Source organism: Epinephelus lanceolatus, chromosome 24 (assembly GCF_041903045.1).
Source record: "Epinephelus lanceolatus isolate andai-2023 chromosome 24, ASM4190304v1, whole genome shotgun sequence".
NCBI lineage: Eukaryota > Metazoa > Chordata > Actinopteri > Perciformes > Serranidae > Epinephelus > Epinephelus lanceolatus.
In genome coordinates, this window is record NC_135757.1 from 20,561,931 (window position 1) to 20,581,979 (window position 20,049).

At 39.1% G+C, this 20,049-nt stretch overlaps 1 protein-coding gene and 1 long non-coding RNA gene across 2 annotated transcripts in view; one reads left to right on the top strand and one right to left on the bottom strand.

Moving 5' to 3' along the window:
• The window catches only part of gpd2 (glycerol-3-phosphate dehydrogenase 2 (mitochondrial)), a 58,416-nt gene that overhangs the window by 26,579 nt on the left and 11,788 nt on the right, over positions 1–20,049 (top strand). Inside the window, exons 8-16 of the mRNA XM_033615977.2 lie at positions 2,396–2,540; positions 3,137–3,330; positions 9,476–9,610; positions 9,686–9,861; positions 15,172–15,303; positions 15,380–15,538; positions 17,043–17,155; positions 17,678–17,756; positions 17,875–17,973. Coding sequence (XP_033471868.1) covers positions 2,396–2,540; positions 3,137–3,330; positions 9,476–9,610; positions 9,686–9,861; positions 15,172–15,303; positions 15,380–15,538; positions 17,043–17,155; positions 17,678–17,756; positions 17,875–17,973 — 1,232 coding nt within the window. The remainder of the gene's footprint in view (positions 1–2,395; positions 2,541–3,136; positions 3,331–9,475; positions 9,611–9,685; positions 9,862–15,171; positions 15,304–15,379; positions 15,539–17,042; positions 17,156–17,677; positions 17,757–17,874; positions 17,974–20,049) is intronic.
• Positions 1,194–20,049, bottom strand: part of LOC144461924 (uncharacterized) — a 50,189-nt gene continuing 31,333 nt past the window's right edge. The window contains exon 3 of the long non-coding RNA XR_013490504.1: positions 1,194–1,428. This is a non-coding gene — a long non-coding RNA (uncharacterized LOC144461924). The remainder of the gene's footprint in view (positions 1,429–20,049) is intronic.

Sequence of the window (20,049 nt, forward strand, 5' to 3'; positions counted from 1 at the left end):
ATTGGTACCAACCATGTCATGCTAGCTTGTAGGGAAATGGGCTAAATAACGCTCCAAATGTAGGCTAAATTTAATTTTTTTTATGGGTACCCACTAGGGTTGGGATCCGGATCCGGTTCTTTTTTGGAACCGGGTCCAAAGTTCTGGTTCTGGAACCGGTTCCATCACATTTGGCATAACGGTTCCTGCAAACGATTCCTAGATTGTAAAAAACAAAACAAAAAAAAAAACCGTCACGTGCATTTCCATTAGAGTGCGACACGGGCCGCATATTTCTGTCCGAACCTGACCGAGCCCGACATTATCTAATCACTAAAGCACTGAGTTTGTGTCACACAGTTGTCATGGTTACAGGCTATTTAACAGGCCGGGCGTGCGTCAGGTGCTCAGCGGATAGGGAGACCTCCGTGTTTGAGACAGGAGCGGGTGACGGGAGTGGGCGACGGGAGGTCCGACGCTTCCAGCGAGGGGAGCGGTAGAAATATAACAAAATTAAATAAAATAGGACACACCTGTCTCCTATTTTATTATACTGTGCAACAGTTAGAATAACGTTTTTGTATTTGTATGATTGCATTTGTGTTTATTATATACTTGTTTAAGTATAGCAAGTATAATGAATATAATGTAGGAATCGGTAAGAGGAATCGGTAAGGAATCGGACTGTTAAGAAGGAATCGGTAAGGAATCGGAATCGTTAAAATCCTAACGAGTCCCAACCCTAGTACCCACAAGTCTCCCCTTTACAGACATGCTCCCTAAGTACAAATGTGTTGTTTCTGCCTATTGTATTTGAATATTTCTGCATACTGGGGTCTCTAAACAGTCTTTGAAGTGCTTAAATTGGGTATGACTGCAAAGCTGAGACCCTTGCGGATACAGTGAGCCCAATTGTATTTATATGTGATGAGGTTAGTCCCCATAGTAGCCATTTTGTTGTGGTAAGACCATGTTTTTTTTTTTCCAACAGATCTCACTGTATTACGTGACTTATTGTGGTGTCAAGAATAATCACAGCTTCATGAAACTTTAGAACCACAATCTAGAGAGCTCGGGCATACAGAGGACGCATGGCTTTCTTATGTAGATTGAATATGAGGGGTTTTCTTAGTAGTTTTCAGAAAACCAGTGCTCTCCATCCAAGTGCTGAAAAATGCGATTCTTACAGAAATCTCCAAGTGTCAGAAGTTTTTCATACTAAATAACAACATGGATTTTTCTGTGGTGTTCCAAGCCGATGGTTGGCCATCAGTCAGTGTTCAGCCACTAGTGAGTGGATGTCTCCCTGGTCTTTGCACTGTTTCCTATACCGTCGACCCCCATGAGCTTTTTTGTCCCCCAATTCAGTATTTTGAATCGGCGTCAGAGAAGGCGGAGTCCACTAGTGAATGAAATCACTCTGATTCAGTTCATGCAGTTCAGCTCAGTCTGTAAGAAGAGAAACAAAAACAAACAGCTTAAGTTAAGAGGGAGTGAGACCAAAACAATCTTGTTATATAAAGTGAGATTGTTTTTCTTTATCCATTGAGCTTTTAAGCAGAAACGTTTTGTGATGGTTTATGTTATTGTTCATTGGTGCACGGTAAATTTGCTTTGTTCATTCAATGTTGGATTGAATTGTCAACTACCGTCGAGACAATTTTCCAGTTCCCCTTTTTAAATGACGAACACAGACTATCACCGCCTGCTGGTATGGAGAGTTATTCCCTCTTACACAGGAGCAGAATGTATGGTACTCATGTGCAACTTTTTGGCCGAGACACAGTCAACATGAGGCAACACAACAGTCAGCTTTCAATGCGGCTAGTTCTCTGAGGGTTTGGTTTTTTTGTGTTTGGGCCTTTGATGTGGTATTTTATTCCTGACCGGTCATAAATTTTAAATTTAGCACAAAATCTGCGTAACAAATGGTATCAATCCTGATGAGACACAGTTAAGCATGGGAATGGCCATCATATATGTTCATCATAATGTTCTAAGCACTTATACACTCTAAACTTTCCAGGTTTGAAGAGGCACCTAACCAAACACAGTGTTTATTACATATTTATGGCTAGAAGAATATGACACAATGCTGAGCTACATCTTAAATTATTCATCGGGTTCTCAGCTTTCAGATGATGTATACCACTTCTGTGTGACATATACAGTTGATGTGTTATGTCCCCTATAAGATCCCCTGTCCCCAACTAAAAAACACAAAATGGCTCTAAATTATGTGATCAGTGAAAGGTGTGCACATTCTACTTTTTACAATAATACATACTTTTGTGTGAGATGCATTCAAGTTTAAGTCATGCCTGTTACTTTTACACTCTTTTCTTACATGAATAAAAAACAGAAGCTACTGACTTTTCTTTGTCTTTTGAATGCCATGGGTATTTTCTCCTCACAGGACAGGAATTTGATGTGAAGGCCAAGTGCGTGATCAACGCCACCGGACCGTTCACAGACTCACTAAGGAAGATGGACAACCAGGAAATCCAAAACATCTGCCAACCCAGCGCTGGTGTTCACATCGTCATCCCTGGTTACTACAGGTGTGACATATCACACTCTCAGTATATCCTTTAAGATGATTTTTATTTCAGTTGTGGAGATGTTTGATGTTTTTTTTGGTATTTCAGATGCTTAAACTCGTACATATTTAATTCTCAGTGTTTTCTCATTCTTATGTGTAAATACTAAACTATTATCTGACCTATACATACATGCGTAGGACAATCTTCTTTGGTTAAGATACAGCGGAGCAATAGAGTGGTTTTGTTGAAGTCGGGGGTTTTAAAGTTCAGCAAAGCTTATTGAGCGAAACCCGAGGGAGCGCGAGCCCTTTGAACAGCACCAGAAATGCCAACCACCTAATTCTCCTCCTCCTGCCGCTATCTGCGCCCTCCCCTCCTCCTCTTTCTCCCCGATATCTGTGTTTTTCCATTTGTGTGCTCCTCAATTTGTCCCTCTCTTCTTCTTACTCCCACATATTTGTACCTTTTCTTTTCTCTCTCTTTTCCTCTAAACACTTAAACTTTTCCACAAACTTGAGACAGTAAAGGTAACAAATTCGATGTAATACAATGCTCTTACTTCAGCTACCTCGCGTGATAATAATAATCCTTTTCCTATATTTTCTATCCCACAGTCCTGACAACATGGGTCTGCTCGACCCGGCGACAAGTGACGGACGTGTCATCTTCTTCCTGCCCTGGGAAAAGATGACCATCGCTGGGACGACCGACTCACCCACCAGCGTGACGGCCCACCCAATCCCAGGGGAGGACGACATCAACTTCATCCTGAGGGAGGTCCGCAACTACCTCAGTCCTGACGTAGAAGGTATGGGTAGTCTGCAGGGAGTCTTTTCTTGTCAATTCTGAGGAGCATACAGTCATGTTTTGGGTTTTTATGCCTTCATGCCGGCGACAGCTGTGACCAGATTATGTTTTTGGGTTGTCTGTCCATCCATCTGTTTGATGTTTGGTGGTCAAAGGTGACCTCACAAGAAAGTTTTTGGCCATGACTCAAGAATTCATACGCTAATTTTCACACGAATGTATAATAGGAGGTGGCACAGTGGTGCAGTGGTTAGCATTGTCACTTCACAGCAAGAAGGTTCCTGCGTGGGTTTTCTCCAGGTACTCCGGCTTCCTCCACAGTCCAGAGACATGCAGGTTGGGCTAAATGGTGACTCTAAATTGTCCATAGGTGTGAATGTGTGTTTGAATGGTTGACTGTCTCTATGTGTCAGCCCTGTGTAGGGAACATAAATTAGGCATCACACTGAGGCACCAATTATGTAGGGATAAACAATGGTGAAATTTGGCACCCCTTCCTCGATCCACATTCTAATATGATTGTATCTGAGAGGTTTCCGTTTATTTTTTATCCAGGCTGATAGCTTACTGTATAATGTACGTATTTTCTTAACAAAATTTGCGTGCCTGCCAAATCTCTGGAGGACCACATATAAAAAAGGCCAGCTCACTGAATCAAAGGGCTTCTCGGCATCTAGACTGACCAAGGAGGCTTCAAGATTGCTCTGCTGAATATGGTTTAATATGTGTAATGTTCGCCTGATATTATCATGAGTTTGTCTTTGTGGGGACAAAGCCAGTCTGGTCGTTCTGTATAAGCTGGGGAAGGATATTTTTCAATCTTTTAGCAAGGATGGCAGTGTATAATTTATAATCAACATTGAACACAGAAATTGGCCTATATGATCCATATTCTAATTTGTCTTTTCTTTCTTAAGGGATAACCGAGATCACTGCCTCACTCCATGATTGGGGCATTTTAGAATCCGTTAAGGCTGTATTGCGCACTTTAAGAGGGCTTGGCATAAACTCAAAAGTATTATATAGGCCGGGTGATTTGTTCGCTTTAAGCCTAGAGATGGCACTGTTAAGCCCTTTCTCAGTTACCATAGCTGTTAATTTTTCAATTTTTTTCTTCTGTTATGACAGGTAAGTTGAGAGAATTGAGAAATTTGTTCCTCACCCTCTAAGTGTGGTTGTGTATTCAAAAGCTTGTAATAATTTGTAAATGTTCTTAGTATTTCATCTTGTTTATACTGTGTAGTTAGTGTTATCTGCTCTTTGTTTTTGTTGCTTTTGGGCTAGAGGTTTTATTGATTTTGAGCCTGACTTGTAGTATTTCTGCTTTGTAAACCGTTTTTTTTTTTTTTTTTTTTTACAGTTTCCTGTAAATATAACATATTTATTTATTTTCTGATTTTTATTTTTGTCAACAAGTCGGGTTTCTGTTCCCTTTTATGCTGCGACTCAAGATCTTTCAATTCTCTATTGAGGTCCGTTAGTCTTAATTGTTTTTCTTTCTTCTGATGGGCACAGAAAGATATAATTCTGCCCCTGATGACTGCTTTTAAGGTATCCCATACTATAGCTGAATCAACCTCCTTCTCACAATTTTCTTCGAGAAATGTTTTTATTTCTTTTCTTATCTTAGTCTTAAATTGTGGGTTGTTTAAGATATTTGTATATAGCCTCCACAATGTTCTTCCCCAGTTGCCGTTAATATGTACAGTGCAAGAGACAGGTGCATGGTCAGATAAATCAATAGATCCAATATGACAGACCTAAATCTATGGCGCTCTCTCTTTAACACAAAGAAATAATCTGTTCTTAAATATGTATCATTGGGAGGATGAATAAAAAATATAATCATGGCCAGAAGTGTAAAAGTCTGTTCAGAGCTCTGTCATTAAAACATTAATTTTCCTATGCAGTGGTGTAACAGTTTAATTTTTTTGATGAGTCTAATTTTGGATCAAGACGGATATTCCAATCTCCCCCACATATGACAGTTCCTGTGTTCCCTATCATAAAATCAAACATTTTTCTATAAAAGGCTAATCACTTCCAGGAGGAGCATGAATGTTACATATTGTTACTACAATGCCATCTATTTTCCTGAAAATATTATATATCTTCCTTCCTTGTCTGTTGTCTCTGAAAGTTGTTCAAATGATACTTTCTGTGACAAAATTGCTATGCCTCTTCTCCGGCCTGATTTATACGATGAATAATATATCCTTGAAAACCCCATTCTCTGAAGTTTTTCGTGTTCTGATGGAGTAAGGTGTGTCTCTTACAAGAACACAATCTGTGCATTTTCCCTTTTCATTTTTGACAGTATTTGGCTTCTCTTTGCTGGGTTTGAGGTCCCTTTCACATTGAAAGAAGTAACTTTAAGTGCTTGCTTATTCATAAGCAGATCATGGCCAGACTGGTTTAGAACACTTTCCAAGGCAGAGGCTCGTTTCAAAAGAGGCTTTTGAGTCTTCATAAGGTCATGGTCCTCGGAAGGGAAAAACCCACATTGCATCAGTGGTGGGGCCCTAAAATGTGGTTGCGTATGGCCGTAAGTCCAAATAAAATTAAGATAAAACAAAACTGTGGATAACTTGCCAATTAACAAGTCCCGACTCATTTAACTGGATAGACATTATAACTGCAGGAAACCTACGTACCAGTGTGTGAGAGCTCCGTGTTGGTCTTTAAGACAAGAAAAATAAAGAAGAGGTGAGTCACTCAGGAATCATAACTTATCTGCATTTATAATACCACTGTACACCATCAGTCTTTTATTGTGGGGATCGCCTTTTAAATTCCTTTAGTTTTTCCTTGTATTGAGAGCAATGTTTTTTCTTGGGTTGTGTGTAGTCACCCATTACGCTTGGTTCCTGATCTTCACTCCGGTTGCGCCATCTCCCGTCACCTGCCAGGTGGACAGGAGTCGGATCTCCTCTTCATCTGGAGAAATGGAGGACCTCACCACCGTGACTGGGAATCCTTGGGAAGCCATATCCCTCATCGCTTCTGCAGCGTCTTGGAACTGTCAGGTGCCATCATTATAGGCCAAGATGACCCGCAGCCTTGCAGGATGCGGCGTTTGAAACTTTGTTTTTCTTTCAGCAATTTCTTGGCTTCGGCGTATCCACCGCGTTTCTTAAGCACCTTGGAAGGGTAATCATGGTCAACATAAAAGCGCACTTTATCACAGAACACCTCTTTTTTCTGCCGTGCTCTCCCGAGGACCTCTTCCTTCGTCCGGTAACTCCTGAACTTGACCATTATAGACCGGGGCTTTGCTTGCAGGCTGCTCGGCTTTGGTGCAAGTGCTCGGTGTGCTCGCTCAATTCCGAGCTCCTTTTCATGAGGGAGGTCGAGCACGGTTTGGAACAAGTTACCCAGAAATCCAACCATGTTGGTGCCCTCTTTTTCCTCAGGTATTACGTAAATCCTTAACTTTTCTCTCCGCACTCGACCCTCCTGATCTTAGCCTGGCATCCAGATTAGTGTGGCGCTGCGTTAGCCGCTTGATTAATGTTGATGCTGCTTGAAGCACGGTCTCCGTCTCATCAATTCTCCCCTCTGCCTCGTCCAGTCTTTCGTTTGCTCTCCTCAGCTCTCGTTTGATATCTGAGAGTTGTACTCTGTTATCTCCTCTAAACTCCTAAAGTTCATTGAGAATGTTCTGCAGACTCGTTTCGGGGCCTTCCTCATCTTGTAGGTAGTGGTCTGGAGAGCTGCTTCAGCTAATATCTCCTTGCCTCTGTTCAGGATTGTTTTGCATCATGTTTATGGTTGTCCTACTCCTGGTAGTAACCCCTCTGTCCATTATTAAGCAGAATATACACTTTATAAGCAAACTTTAGTTTATAAGGTACACCTTGCTTGTAGCTGGTTGGACCCCCATTTGCCTTCAGAACTGCCTTAATTCATCATGGCTTTTTGTCATCTTGAACCAGTCTGGCCATTGTCCTCTGACCGCTGGCATCAACAAGGTATTTTCACCCAGAGAACTGCCGCTCACTGGATATTTCCTCCTTTTCGGACCAGCTTCTGTAAACCCTAGAGATGGTTGTGTGTGTGAAAATCCCAGTAGATCAGCAGTTTCTGAAATACTCAGACCAGCCCATCTGGCACCAACAACCATACCACATTCAAAGTCACTTAAATCACCTTTCTTCCCCATTCTTATGCTCAGTTTGAACTTCAGGGGGTCGTCTTCACCATGTCTACATGCCTAAATGCACTGAGTTGCTGCCACATGATTGGCTGATTAGTTATTCGCTTTGATGAGCAGTTGAACAGGTGTACCTAATAAAGTGGCCGGTGAGTGTATATATCTTACTATATAATGACGAAAACTCTGTGTGTGTGTGTGTGTGTGTGTGTGTGTGTGTGTCTGTTTCACGTTCTTCTCCTCACTGACTTGGTCAATCCATGTGAAATTTGGCACAGTGGTAGAGGGTCATGGGAGGATGGGAATGAAGCAATATTACATCAATTGGCCAAAGGGGGGCGCTATAGCATCTGATTGAAATTGCAAACTTTGAATGTGCATATCTCATGCACCGTATGTCGCAGAGACATGAAACTTTGCACAGAGATGCCTCTCCTCATGAAGAACAAATTTGCCTCAAGAACCCATAACTTCCACTTATATAGATTTTCCACCATTTTGAATTTTTTGAAAAACGCTTAAAATCGATCTCTTCCTAGGAAGTTTGACCGATCTGCATGAAACTGGGTGAACATAATCTAGGGACCAATATCTAAAGTTCCCTCTTGGCAAAAGTTGGAAAACTGAGCTTCTATAAGGCAATAAATATTGCGGAGGGCGTGGCTCATCACATAAAGGTGTATAACATCTCAAGGGTTTCACCCATCACCACGCAACTTTGTAGGCATATGACCACACATAATCTGAGGGGACCCCTCCATTATTGACCCCATCAAACAAAATGGGGGCACTAGAGAGCTCATTTCTTATCTAGGCCTAACCGCCATATGGATTTTTACTAAACTTGGTAGATATGTAGAACAGGATGCCTCAAGGTTACTGGAGAAATTTCAATCAATCAATCAATCAGTTTTATTTATAAAGCCCAATATCACAAATCACAATTTGCCTAACAGAGCTTTACAGCATATGACATCCCTCTGTCTGTCCCTCGCAGCGGATAAGGAAAAACTCCCCAACAGAAAAATGCTTAAAAATGGCTAAAATATGACCAATCCCTCTGGCTCCTCCTGTGGCCGAATGTTTTTTTTTTTTTTTTTAATTTTTGGTATGACTAAGTCATGGTATGGTATGCTGTACATAATCACGGAAACTGTCAATGTGTCATACTGTCAGTCAGTCATTCTACCAGTGCACCCCACTTTTAAGTCAATACACTTTAACTATCTGCCTTTCAACGTGCTACCTCAGCTACTAATGTACAGTTTTAGCCCACTAACTATCCCACTATTGGCAATGGTACTACTGTACTTTCAATCAAGCAATCATACTATCAAATTCACAAAAACTCTGTCTGAATACAGCGCTTCTTAATGGGTTCAGTTGACTATTTAATCTGCAATTTCCTATGACCTGTATCCCAAACACACACCATGTGAAACTGTACGTGGGCAACTGTGCACTCAATGGGTATGGACTAGTATTGTTTTATTATGACTAATAAAACCAAAACCCTCACTACACACCAATAGGAGTGTAGGAATTTGGGGGGGGGGGAGCAATTACAGTAAATGAATTAAAAGTTTTAACAATTAAAAACATATTATAAATCAGTGAGTTTAGCCAGAAATATGGAGTTTCAGTAGGCTCACTGCTTATGATGTGTTCACATCGAATGTGATGGGAGTGTTTTGCATGTCAAGATTACACATAAAGTCAAGATGTCAGATTATGCCTTGCAGTTGGTGTGAACACATCATTATGTATTCAAATTCAAGATACCAAAAAACACCATTGTTGTGGTTAAGCATAAATATATAGGTGTATGTTTGTATAAATTCTCACTTTAAAAGGGTCTACAGAGGTCCGTGGATATGCGTAGACAGTTCAGTCCTGATCTTATTTTCTTATCTTATTAATGCCGCTCTCAGTCTCACATTTATCTGGTGTTCAGAGTTAAGTATCTTGGTTAAAACGTGACTGTGTTCTGCAGTGCGCCGAGGAGATGTGTTGGCGGCATGGAGTGGAATCCGTCCCCTGGTGACCGACCCCAGTTCTAAAGACACTCAGTCCATCTGCAGAAACCACATCGTCAGCATCAGTGACAGTGGACTGGTCACCATCGCTGGTCAGTTTTTGGATTATCTTGTGAAAATGCTCCACCAAAGCTTCCGCATATTAAGGTGAATATTTTGTGCGTCAGGTGGGAAGTGGACGACCTACAGGGCCATGGCTGAAGAGACTCTGGACGCAGCAGTCAAATCCCACGGCCTCTTAGCTGAGCCCTGTAAGACTGTGGGTCTGATGCTGGAGGGAGGCAAGGGCTGGACGCCTACCCTCTACATCCGCCTGGTGCAGGACTATGGACTGGAGAATGAGGTAAAACACATTTGTACATTACAAACCACTTAAGGTTGCTTTAGCACACTCGCTGGGGTTTCATAAAGTTATTTTAATTTGTACAGATATTTCTCACAGTTCCCTGCTTACAATAACATCAAAGTTGTTGCAGCTCCAACCTTCTATTTAGTGGGCAACAAATAAGTTCTAAGTTTACAGTATGTTTCTATTTTTAGCATCAAGTTCCTTTTTTGTTTTCAAGTTGGCCCTTTGCTAAGCCCTGCCCCTTTGTGATGGTCCGTCAAGCTGTCAGAGTAAGCATGGAGCCCACACCATAACTAACTGCACTCCCTGAAGAAATATTATCATAGTTTTGGAAATAATGAAACAGTGATTCCAGGGAGAAGCAGACAGAGGGGTCTGCAGTCTGTGTTTGAAGGATATATCCAGGATGCCATCTGACTCAGCAGCAAAGACAAAGATAGTTAGAAGCTAAAGCCGAACTATAGGCTACAGATCACAGTGTAAAAGTGAACCACTACATCACTGATGATTGCGACAGAAGACAATGAATATAAAAGGAAACATTGCCGATATTGAACCAGCTGTGTGGCATTGCAGTGTGTGCAGATGAACAGTGTTTGGCTCCATCCCCATGCTGCTGTCAGCACTGCTGGACGGGCACGGATCTCTGGGGGAAGTCAAACAATGTTTATCTACGCACAGTGTGATGACACACAGCTGGTTTAATATCAGCAAAGTTTCCCTGCTTCCCTTCACTGGTTCCTGTACAGCAGGGTTGGCCTTTTTTTCACTGTTATATATCTTCAGTAGCTAGCTAGCTAACCCTACACTTTTCAGGGTTTGATTTTGGTTTTGGAACAGGGAAGAAACGTATATCTTTTTCCAACCTCAGGTAACGAGTATCATTACTACAACAACAACAACATGCCCCAGGAACAACATTTAGCTTGAAATGGGGCAGATCAATATTGTTAAAGTGAAAAACATCAGTTTATGATTTTAGTACGATTTCTGAGCAACTGCTGCAGAGCTGGAGAGTAACTAAGTACATTTACTGAAGTACTGTACTTTAGTATTTCCATTTGATGCTACTTTGTACTTCTGCTTTACATGTCAGAGAGGAAGTTTCATTTAAACATTTATTTCAGCGTAATAGTCACTTTTCAAATCAAGATTTTAAAAACAAAACATGATAAGTTTCTGAAATATGCCTTTCTGCAAATAAGGTGAAATTCACCAATGGCAGTGACAAATGTTTTTCTGGTGTGTCATGTCTATTTCAGCGCAGGCTAAAAAGCAGGTTCTGAGACTAGTGTCTTCCTGTCATCCCAGGGACAATAGAAAACATGTTCGGGATAAACAGCGATCTTCCCTGAGACACCTTCAGGACACAAGGACGCAGTAAAGTCAATATTGATGCATCAGAGGACACACCTTATTGTTTCCCTGATAATAATTCCCTGATGAGTTCAGGCCCATTTTCCACACAGGCCACTGTTGTAAAAGAGATGTCTGTAAAACTGTTGACAGGATACCTCAAACTGCAAACAAGGTCAGTTATGACTATCTATGATGAATTTTTGATCCATGGAGGTATTATATCTCTAAAACGTTCCTTAAGCCGAGAAAAATTATTTTAAACTCTGTGACGTCATCTCAATAAAAAGATGTGATTCAAGTGGGAACTAGCAGTCAGGGCCAGTGGGAGAAACATTACTGTGCATATTCAGTGGGCTGCATACTGTGGAAGTAATCCTGGAAGCTAGAAACTTTTTGGCATATGCACCAGGCGATTTCAGGGTATTTTTGCAACAACAAAAATTTATTATTAATTTAAGAACGTAGAATTGCAACAAAATAAGTGATTTAGTTTTACATGTCAACCTAACAGTTTGCCTTGATATATTTAGTAAAACTAAACAAAAATGATCTCTCATTTCTTTGGTTTGTGAACGACAGTAACTGATAGTGACATTTAGATTCTGTGTACAATATTGATTTTCTTTTCACAACTCATATTAGAGAGGGAATTACGAAGTATACAATAGAAAGGCTTTTAAAGCAGTTTTTTTTAAGTAGATATTTTCTATGTGAAAGGACTGAATAAACATAAGACATTTCAGTCATTTTTGTTTCCCTATTTGTAATGGATTATTTTTGTACTGTTTTTAGTGAGGTAAATTATTTAATTTCTTCCTCCACCATTGCAAGTATACCAAACCCAGTGTGGCATTCAAGCTCACAGATTGTAATTGTTATTTATTCATATACAGTATATTTTCTGTTAAATATATGATGTGTGAACTTTTGAGGTGCTTTTTTTTTTTTTTTTTTAGCTATGGGCAGAAGTGAAATGTATCTCCCAAAATGCTCTGTAACAGCAGCTCTGCCTTTAGAAACAATTTGACTTACTAAAACATTTTCAGCATGGCGAGGTGTAGAAGAAGAAAGTAGACCTTTAACTACCTGCAGATACAAACAAAGCTGTAAAAGCTCACACAGACACATTCACTGTCCTCTCCAGCAGAAGCAGTGGAGCTGACATTAAAGCCGCTGCTGTAACAATGCTGACATTTCTGCTACACAAAAGACTGGACACGCGTTGAAATGCACTGTATGCTGTACGATTTATCAATGGCATTAAGTAAGGGCACATTGATTTACATCAGCTACATGCCATCTTTCCAATAATTAGGCTGTGCATTTTCATTAAACACAATAGAACGGTGTTTCATGAAGAAAAAGTACTCCTGAACTCTGTGCCTACAGTACACTTCCTCCTCATTAGAGGCATTCTGCAGTGGCCCTGGTCTTCTCTGGAATATTCCTTAAAGGTCACTGTTGATATTTGGACAGCGTTTGCCCTTTCACATGATCGGCAAGCCAACGATCTGAATAGCAAATAGCCCTCTTGTGTTCTGTAAACATATGACACCTCATTGACAAAGTGGCGCTAACACTTATCGCTTAACTCCGAAGAGGTGAAATCAATCATGTGGATACTAGGAGCTGCCACGACCATCTGTATTGTTTAACCTGCAATTTTTATATTGTAAAAGCAGGAAAGTGAAACAATAACCCACATGGCGTGCTTAAGACCAAACACTAAAGCTCTTTCTTTCTTTCTTTTTAATACATGATTAATAAAAAAATTACACTGCTACTAATGTTACATTTGTTTATAATTTATCATTCACGGAAAGCAAGTACAGCAATCCAGTTTGAGAGTCAGTAAAAGTCCCACTAAGTTGATTAACTGATTAGTCAATTGATAGAAAATTATTTGTAAAGTAAAAATTGTAAACATTTTTTAGTTCCAGCTTCTCAAAATGTGTGGATTTGCTGCTTCTCTTTGTTCTACCTGTTATTGAAATTAAACAGGGTTGGGTTTTTGACTTTTGGCCAGACAAAAGATGCAATTTGAGGATGTCACAAAACTGTGAGAGACATTTTTCACTCTTTACTGACATTTTATATACCAAATGACTGATTATCGCTAGTTGCAGCTGTAGCTTACTCATGTTTGCACTGTAAATGTACGTCTACGTACTTGTTTTTGCCACAGTCTCAGATTATTATTCTAAGTGTCTGACAGTTTAATGGAAAATCACCTACAGAGTTATACTTTTTTGTTAAAGAGTAAAATCCTTTTTGTTTAACTGGGAACAGCCCCAAAATTGGCATCACCCAACCCACCAGACTCCATTTAAATAAACAGTAATTTTAGCGTGTATAGCGCCAGCATATTTTCACATCTAACTGGGTGAATTAAGGGTTAATTTCAACCAAACCAAAGTTGATGACTGTTGGAGCAGTGGAGAGATGAACCAAGACAGTTTTCGTGAGTTTTATTTTGTTTCTGTCAACCCTGAATGAAGTGTGTTTCACAATAATAAAATTACTGCTTATTTTAATGGAGTCCGTTGGGTTTGGCAATGGCAATTTCGGGGCTGTTCTGGCTAAACAACAATGATCACAGTTTTTCATAAAAGGTCTCGCTCTGTAGGGATCCTTAACATCATGTTGTCAGACACTTAGAATAACGATCTGAGCCTGTCAGTGGCAAAAACAAATAGTTTTAGTGGACGTAGTATTGTTATATATTATTAGTATTGACAGTGAAGCCCCTGATGTTGCAGCCTGTTTTGTGCTCTCGCTCAATTTGAACCAATTTCAAAACTTGTTCTTCCCATTGGTCACACATGAAAAAATAGTGTCCAGATCAAAAAATACCAAACTTACTCTTTAAGCACCGTCTAATCTCTAAACTATAAGATACCTATTGAATCCTCAATCCACACACTGTGTGTGTCCAAAACAAAAAACCTCCATTTCATCTTCAGTGATATGATTGGGGCTATTTTAACTCTAGCTGTCCTGCAATTGCTGTCATGTGTGTAGGTGTGTAGGTGTGTAGCTGAATATAAAAATTATTTACAGCTATGTGTATCGGTTAAAATAGCGAGAAGTGTGTTGCCCAGTGTGAGAGTAGTAAACATATTTTATCGCAGATGTTCTTGAGTAAGAGTAAAAAGTATTCTGCAGAATGACTACTCTTAGAAGTAAAATTTATTTTAACATACTCAAGTATATGTACAGTAATTAAGTAAATGTAATGGGTTACTACCCACGGCTGATTGAAGACAATATGCATGGATCTTCATGCATCTTGTCTTATAATTATAGATGACACTGTAAACAGTAGTCATACTCAGTAAAAATATGGGCTGTGTTATGTTAAATAGTGCCTCTGCTATTTCTAAAGGTAAAAGATTTGTTTCATAAAAGTGTGTTTAATGTTATTGATATTAGCATAAAGAAAGTAGACTAGAAACCCTGTAAATACTGTGTTAAAATTTGTTGTTGTGTATTGAATAATGAAGATTCAACCTGTTTTTTACACATTGGTAGATGAGGAAAAGAGATTATATTTTAGAAAAAACTTGACAGTATAATTTAAGTTTTTCTTGTAAACCTTATTTTTCCACTATGAATTAATATTTTATAAGATCAGAACTATTTTAGAAAAGATTATTTAGATCTTGTTTTGTGTCACTTGTATTGATGATTAATTTATATTTCTCTTGTAAGGTCATGTAACCATTTGAGCAAAGAACCTGAAACAACCTCAGATCACTTTTCAAAGCAAAAGTTACACAATTTTCAAGTATTTTCCAACAGTAAATTTTGTTGTAGTACTGTCAAGTACTTTACTGTACCTGACAATAAAAAAACATCCAAACAGCTGCTTGAAACTTCGCATACAGGGTTTTCTTGTCTTTCTCTTTCTTATTTTGTATGTGGAATCTTTTTCTCTGCGCAAAGGTCGCTCAGCACCTGGCCTCGACGTATGGAGGAAAGGCTTACGATGTGGCCAAGATGGCCCAGGTCACTGGGCAAAGATGGCCAATAGTGGGGAAAAGATTGGTGTCTGAGTTTCCTTACATCGAGAGTGAGGTAAAGCGTGATTTCATGCTTAGTTTTGCCAGAACAGGCTCAAATACTCCAGCCTCATGCATGTCTTCTTTTTCAGGTGCTGTATGCGATCAAGGAATACGCCTGCACGGCCACTGACGTTATCGCCCGACGAACACGCCTGGGCTTCTTGAACGTGCAGGCGGCTGATGAAGCCCTCCCACGCATCGTAGAAATCATGGGGAAAGAGCTAGGCTGGAGTGAGGAGCACAAGACGGTATAATTTTACAACAAATTTTATAAAATGAGTTGAATATATGCCCTACCAAAGCAAGTATTTTGTAAAGTTTCACCTGATTGTTTCATTGGTTTGTGTAACAATGTTCCCTACCCCAGAAAGCCTGCTCTGTTTTACATAACGCTTTAAGCCCTGTTGGGCTATTTGAAGTCCTGGTTTCTTCTTCGATCTGTACACAATAGAAAAGGTCCACACCCTTCATCCCTTCAGAGGAAACGCTCTGTGTGTGTATGAAAGAGATGAAAACTGAACTCTCAACTATTTTAGGCCCTTATTGTTACAGCACAGGGAAGCCACATGTAACGTAAACAAGACATCTGCCACCATGATGAATAGTTTATACAAGTTATTCAAGTTTTCAAACAGTAGCAGTGACAAACACTGTATGCAGGGGGACAGGTTAAGTAGCGGCGTTTTGTGACGCTCTAACTCATGTGTTATATTACCTGTTTATTTTCCATTTAAGAAGTATGTTTACAACCATATATGTTTAAAGGAATACTTCACCCCCCAAATGACCATTTGTATATCATTTACTAAACCTGTGTTACATTGAATTTGTAAAGAAAACTTTGTATTTCTTTCATGCCTCCATGGTGAATGAAGAATCCAAACGCTGAGAAAATTTTTGATGAGTTGAAGTCATAGGGGTCATCATTTAACAACAGCAAAAATATATCAAAACATCTGTTTACAGACTCTCACATTACATAATCCAAGTCTTATTTATCCAGTTGTATGCTCAGTACTTCCCAAACAAACAGGCTCTTTCTGAGAACAGAATGAAAAGTAAAACTTGATAAAGTTCTCCTCAGAGCCAGACTACATTGACAAAAACAGAAATTTTACATAGCTAAACAGGAAGCTGCTGGTCTGCCACTGCCTCAATTAGTTAGTTTGTCAGTGTTATTGTTTGACTTTGGTGTTTTACAGGGTTATTTCAGATTCACCGAAGTCACACAATAACACTAACAATCAAACCAGTCGAGGCAGCGGGAGACCAGCAGCTACTACGTTCAAGCAAGTGAACTGTTTTTGTCAATCAAGTCTGGCTTTGAGGGGAGCATAGACAAGTTTCACTTTTAGTTCAGTTCCCCATTACAAAGCCTGTTTTTTGGGAAGTCCTAAGCATACGACTGGATAAATGAGACTTGGATTATATAGCACGAGTCATGTGAGAGTTTAGAAATGGATGTTTTGATATAGTTTTGCTATTGTTCAACATGATTTCAATTCATCAAGAATTTTCTCTGTTTATGGGTTTCGTTCACCGTGGAGGCATGCAACTAAAACAAAGTTTTCTTTACAAATTCAACATTACATGGGTTGAGTAATTGATATACAAATCAGGGCGTGAAGTATTCCTTTAAGTATTTAAGTGCTCATTTAAGTATTCCTTTAGTGTTCTAGCAAATGAAGTGTAGCAGTATCACTACAAGCTGATTTCTGACTCCTTTTTTCTCTCTACTAATGTGAAATCCAGGCAGAGCTTGAAGCAGCCAGGAAGTTTCTGTACCATGAGATGGGCTACAGGTCACGCTCTGAACAGCTGACCAAGACATCTGAGATCAACCTGGACAACCAGGAGATAGCCAGGTCACTATTTTTTTTATTTTTTTAACTAAAACCTTTACCTAAAAGTTCTTTGAGGAGTGTCCTCTGTCTGTCCAGCCACCTTACAACAGATAAGATAAAAATATCACCTGAGTCACCTTCAAGTGTTCCTGTGCACTCAGAGCAAAAGGCTTAATGCGCAGGAAGTGATGCTAAGGGTGCTGTGTGGGCATTTTTTATGATTTTTTTTTTGTATTAAAAATGTTTTTTAATTCATTGTGTCCCTTCCTTTTGAAACCACACCTACACCCTTGGGTTCAGTAATTACTGTTGTACATGAGTTAGCAACAATAAGGTACAAAATCACATTCTTTTTTTAAAGACACAACAAAAACAAATTTAAAACCCTGTAACATGAGCCAAGCATGATGGACTTTTCTTTGTCATGATTCACCATCTCTAGTGAGATTAAAGTAATACGATATACTGTCATTCAGTCTTGTTAATTCTACAGAATCAAATGTAAAGAAGCGTGGAAATAAAGCTCTGAAATCTGTGTGACAGGTACAAGAAACGTTTTCACAACTTTGACAAAGAAAGCAAAGGATTCATCACCACTGTCGATGTCCAGCAAGTTTTAGAAGTGAGTCTCCTTTTATCCCTCCTTTCCCTTCCTTTTTCTTCTTGTCTGTCCCTCATCGTTACACACTTGTTTTCATTACCTGTTATCAATCCCTCGTCTTGTTTTTTTCTCTCTGCAGAGCATCAATGTCCAAATTGATGAAAATGCGCTCCATGAAATCCTTAATGAGGTGGATCTCAACAAGAATGGACAAGTGGAAATTGATGAATTCATGCAGGTACGTAACACGTAGACAGTGAGGAGAGAGGGGGCATCTGACAGCCCATCATTTCCTGTATTTGTTTCAGCAGATATTTCACTATCTACTGCAATGCTGCTGTTACCATTCTTTGCTTTAACTATTAAACTGTGATGCTTGGTGCAGAAGTGAAGGAAGCAGTCAGTATTTTTGAAATATCTGCAATATCTTATTTTACATTTTCTGTTAAAGCCACCTGTGAAATAAGTGTCACATTGTTACCTCTGGTTTTTGTCAATGCCACAATGGTGAAATAGGCTTCCTGTAATCAAGGCTCATTAACGCATAAATGCATAGTAAAATAGAATTTCACATGTAAATATAAAAGAAGCAGTTTTAACATTTAATGCCCTCTAATGAAGAACCACATACAACAAAATAAAATGAGCTCAAAAGTGGAGTGATATTACACAATAAATAATACTGCCTCATTCCCAGTGTGTCTGCAGGTCTTTAAAAAGTCTTAAAATGTCCGAAATGTAATAAATATTGCGTCTTAAAAGTCATTAAATTTGAATATGTGATGTCTTTATTGCCTCAATCATCTTATCTAATTTAATTTATCAATTTTTCAGTTTCTTTTTGTCAAAATGGGTTAAAGGGTAAGTTTGGTATTTTTCAGCCTGGAATCTATTTTCCCATTCTTTTGCGTCTAAGTGACTAATGGGAACAACAATTTTTGAAATTGGTCTAGTAATGAGCAAGAAGACGGCAGCCAACAGCAGTGAAACAGGCTGCAACGTAACCACTCAGGGCAATTGTGCAATGTTAAGTTACATCCTCTAGTGTTTGTTTTAGACACTAACTTATGGAAAGGATCCCGACAGAGATAGAACTTTTTGTGAAAGAGTTAGAACCTTTTTTGTGTAACCAGAAACAGCCCCAAAATCGCCTTCACCAAACCCACCAGACTCCATTTAGATAAACGGTAATTTTAACATGTATAGAGCCAACATATTGTCACATCTAAGTGGGTGAATTCAAATCAATTCAATAAAACTTTATTTATCCCAAAGGAAATTCTTGTGCAAGAGAATGCCTCAAATTACAGTAACACTAAGTACAGTAACCACAATGTAATAATTCACAACCAGTACCAACCAGACAACCAGTTGGTTCCCACGGTCAGGGTCACTCACTGGGCCCAGTTTTATAATAACAGAGTATTAAATATCTGGCAAAATATACAAATATACAATGTAGAAGTGTTTTCAAAGAGCAGAAGCAAAAATTAGTGCCTAATAGAGAAACAACAGGAGTACGATAAGTACAAGAGCTACTGAGAATGAACAAAAATGGTGAGGAAAAAAAACAGACTCCTGATAGTCAATGTTAAATTGAATTCTATATAACAATGAGAAGTAGTATTGCCCATGACTGAGAAAAGGATATTGCACTACACTGACAAGTGATCATGATATTGAATAGAAATATTGCACATGATGTTGTGAAAAAATATTGCACAAGATATAATTAGTAATGTGGATCATATGAAGTAATAGTGCACCTGATGTAGGTGAATATTGCTATGGTCTTTGTGAGTTTTATTTTGTTTCTGTCAGCTTTAAATGAAGTGTGTTTTGGGATGATAAAATTACTGTTTATTTAAATGGAGTCTGGTGGGTTTGACGATAGCAATTTTGAGACTGTTTCAAGCTAAACAAAAAGGATCTTACTCTTTCACAAAAGGTCTGTCTCTGTAGGGATTCTTTCCATAATGTTTTCAGACAGAATAACATTCTGAACCTGTCAGTTTAAAAAACAAACACTTTTGGTGGACAGAAAGTGACAGTGCACAACTGCCCCTTAACTTTACATTGCTGCCTGTTTTGCTGCTGCCGGCTGCAGCTTTCTTGCTCAATACTGGACCAGTTTCAGAAATTGCTGTTCCCATTAGTCACTTATGAACAAAAACACAAGGTTTGAAAAATACCAGACTTAATAGTCATGATTTAAACGTATTGGCTATATTTAGCTCTGATTTAGCCTAGCTACATGTAACCCAAATCTAGCCGATTTAATTTTGAAATTGATTAAATGTAATTTTCGCCATTG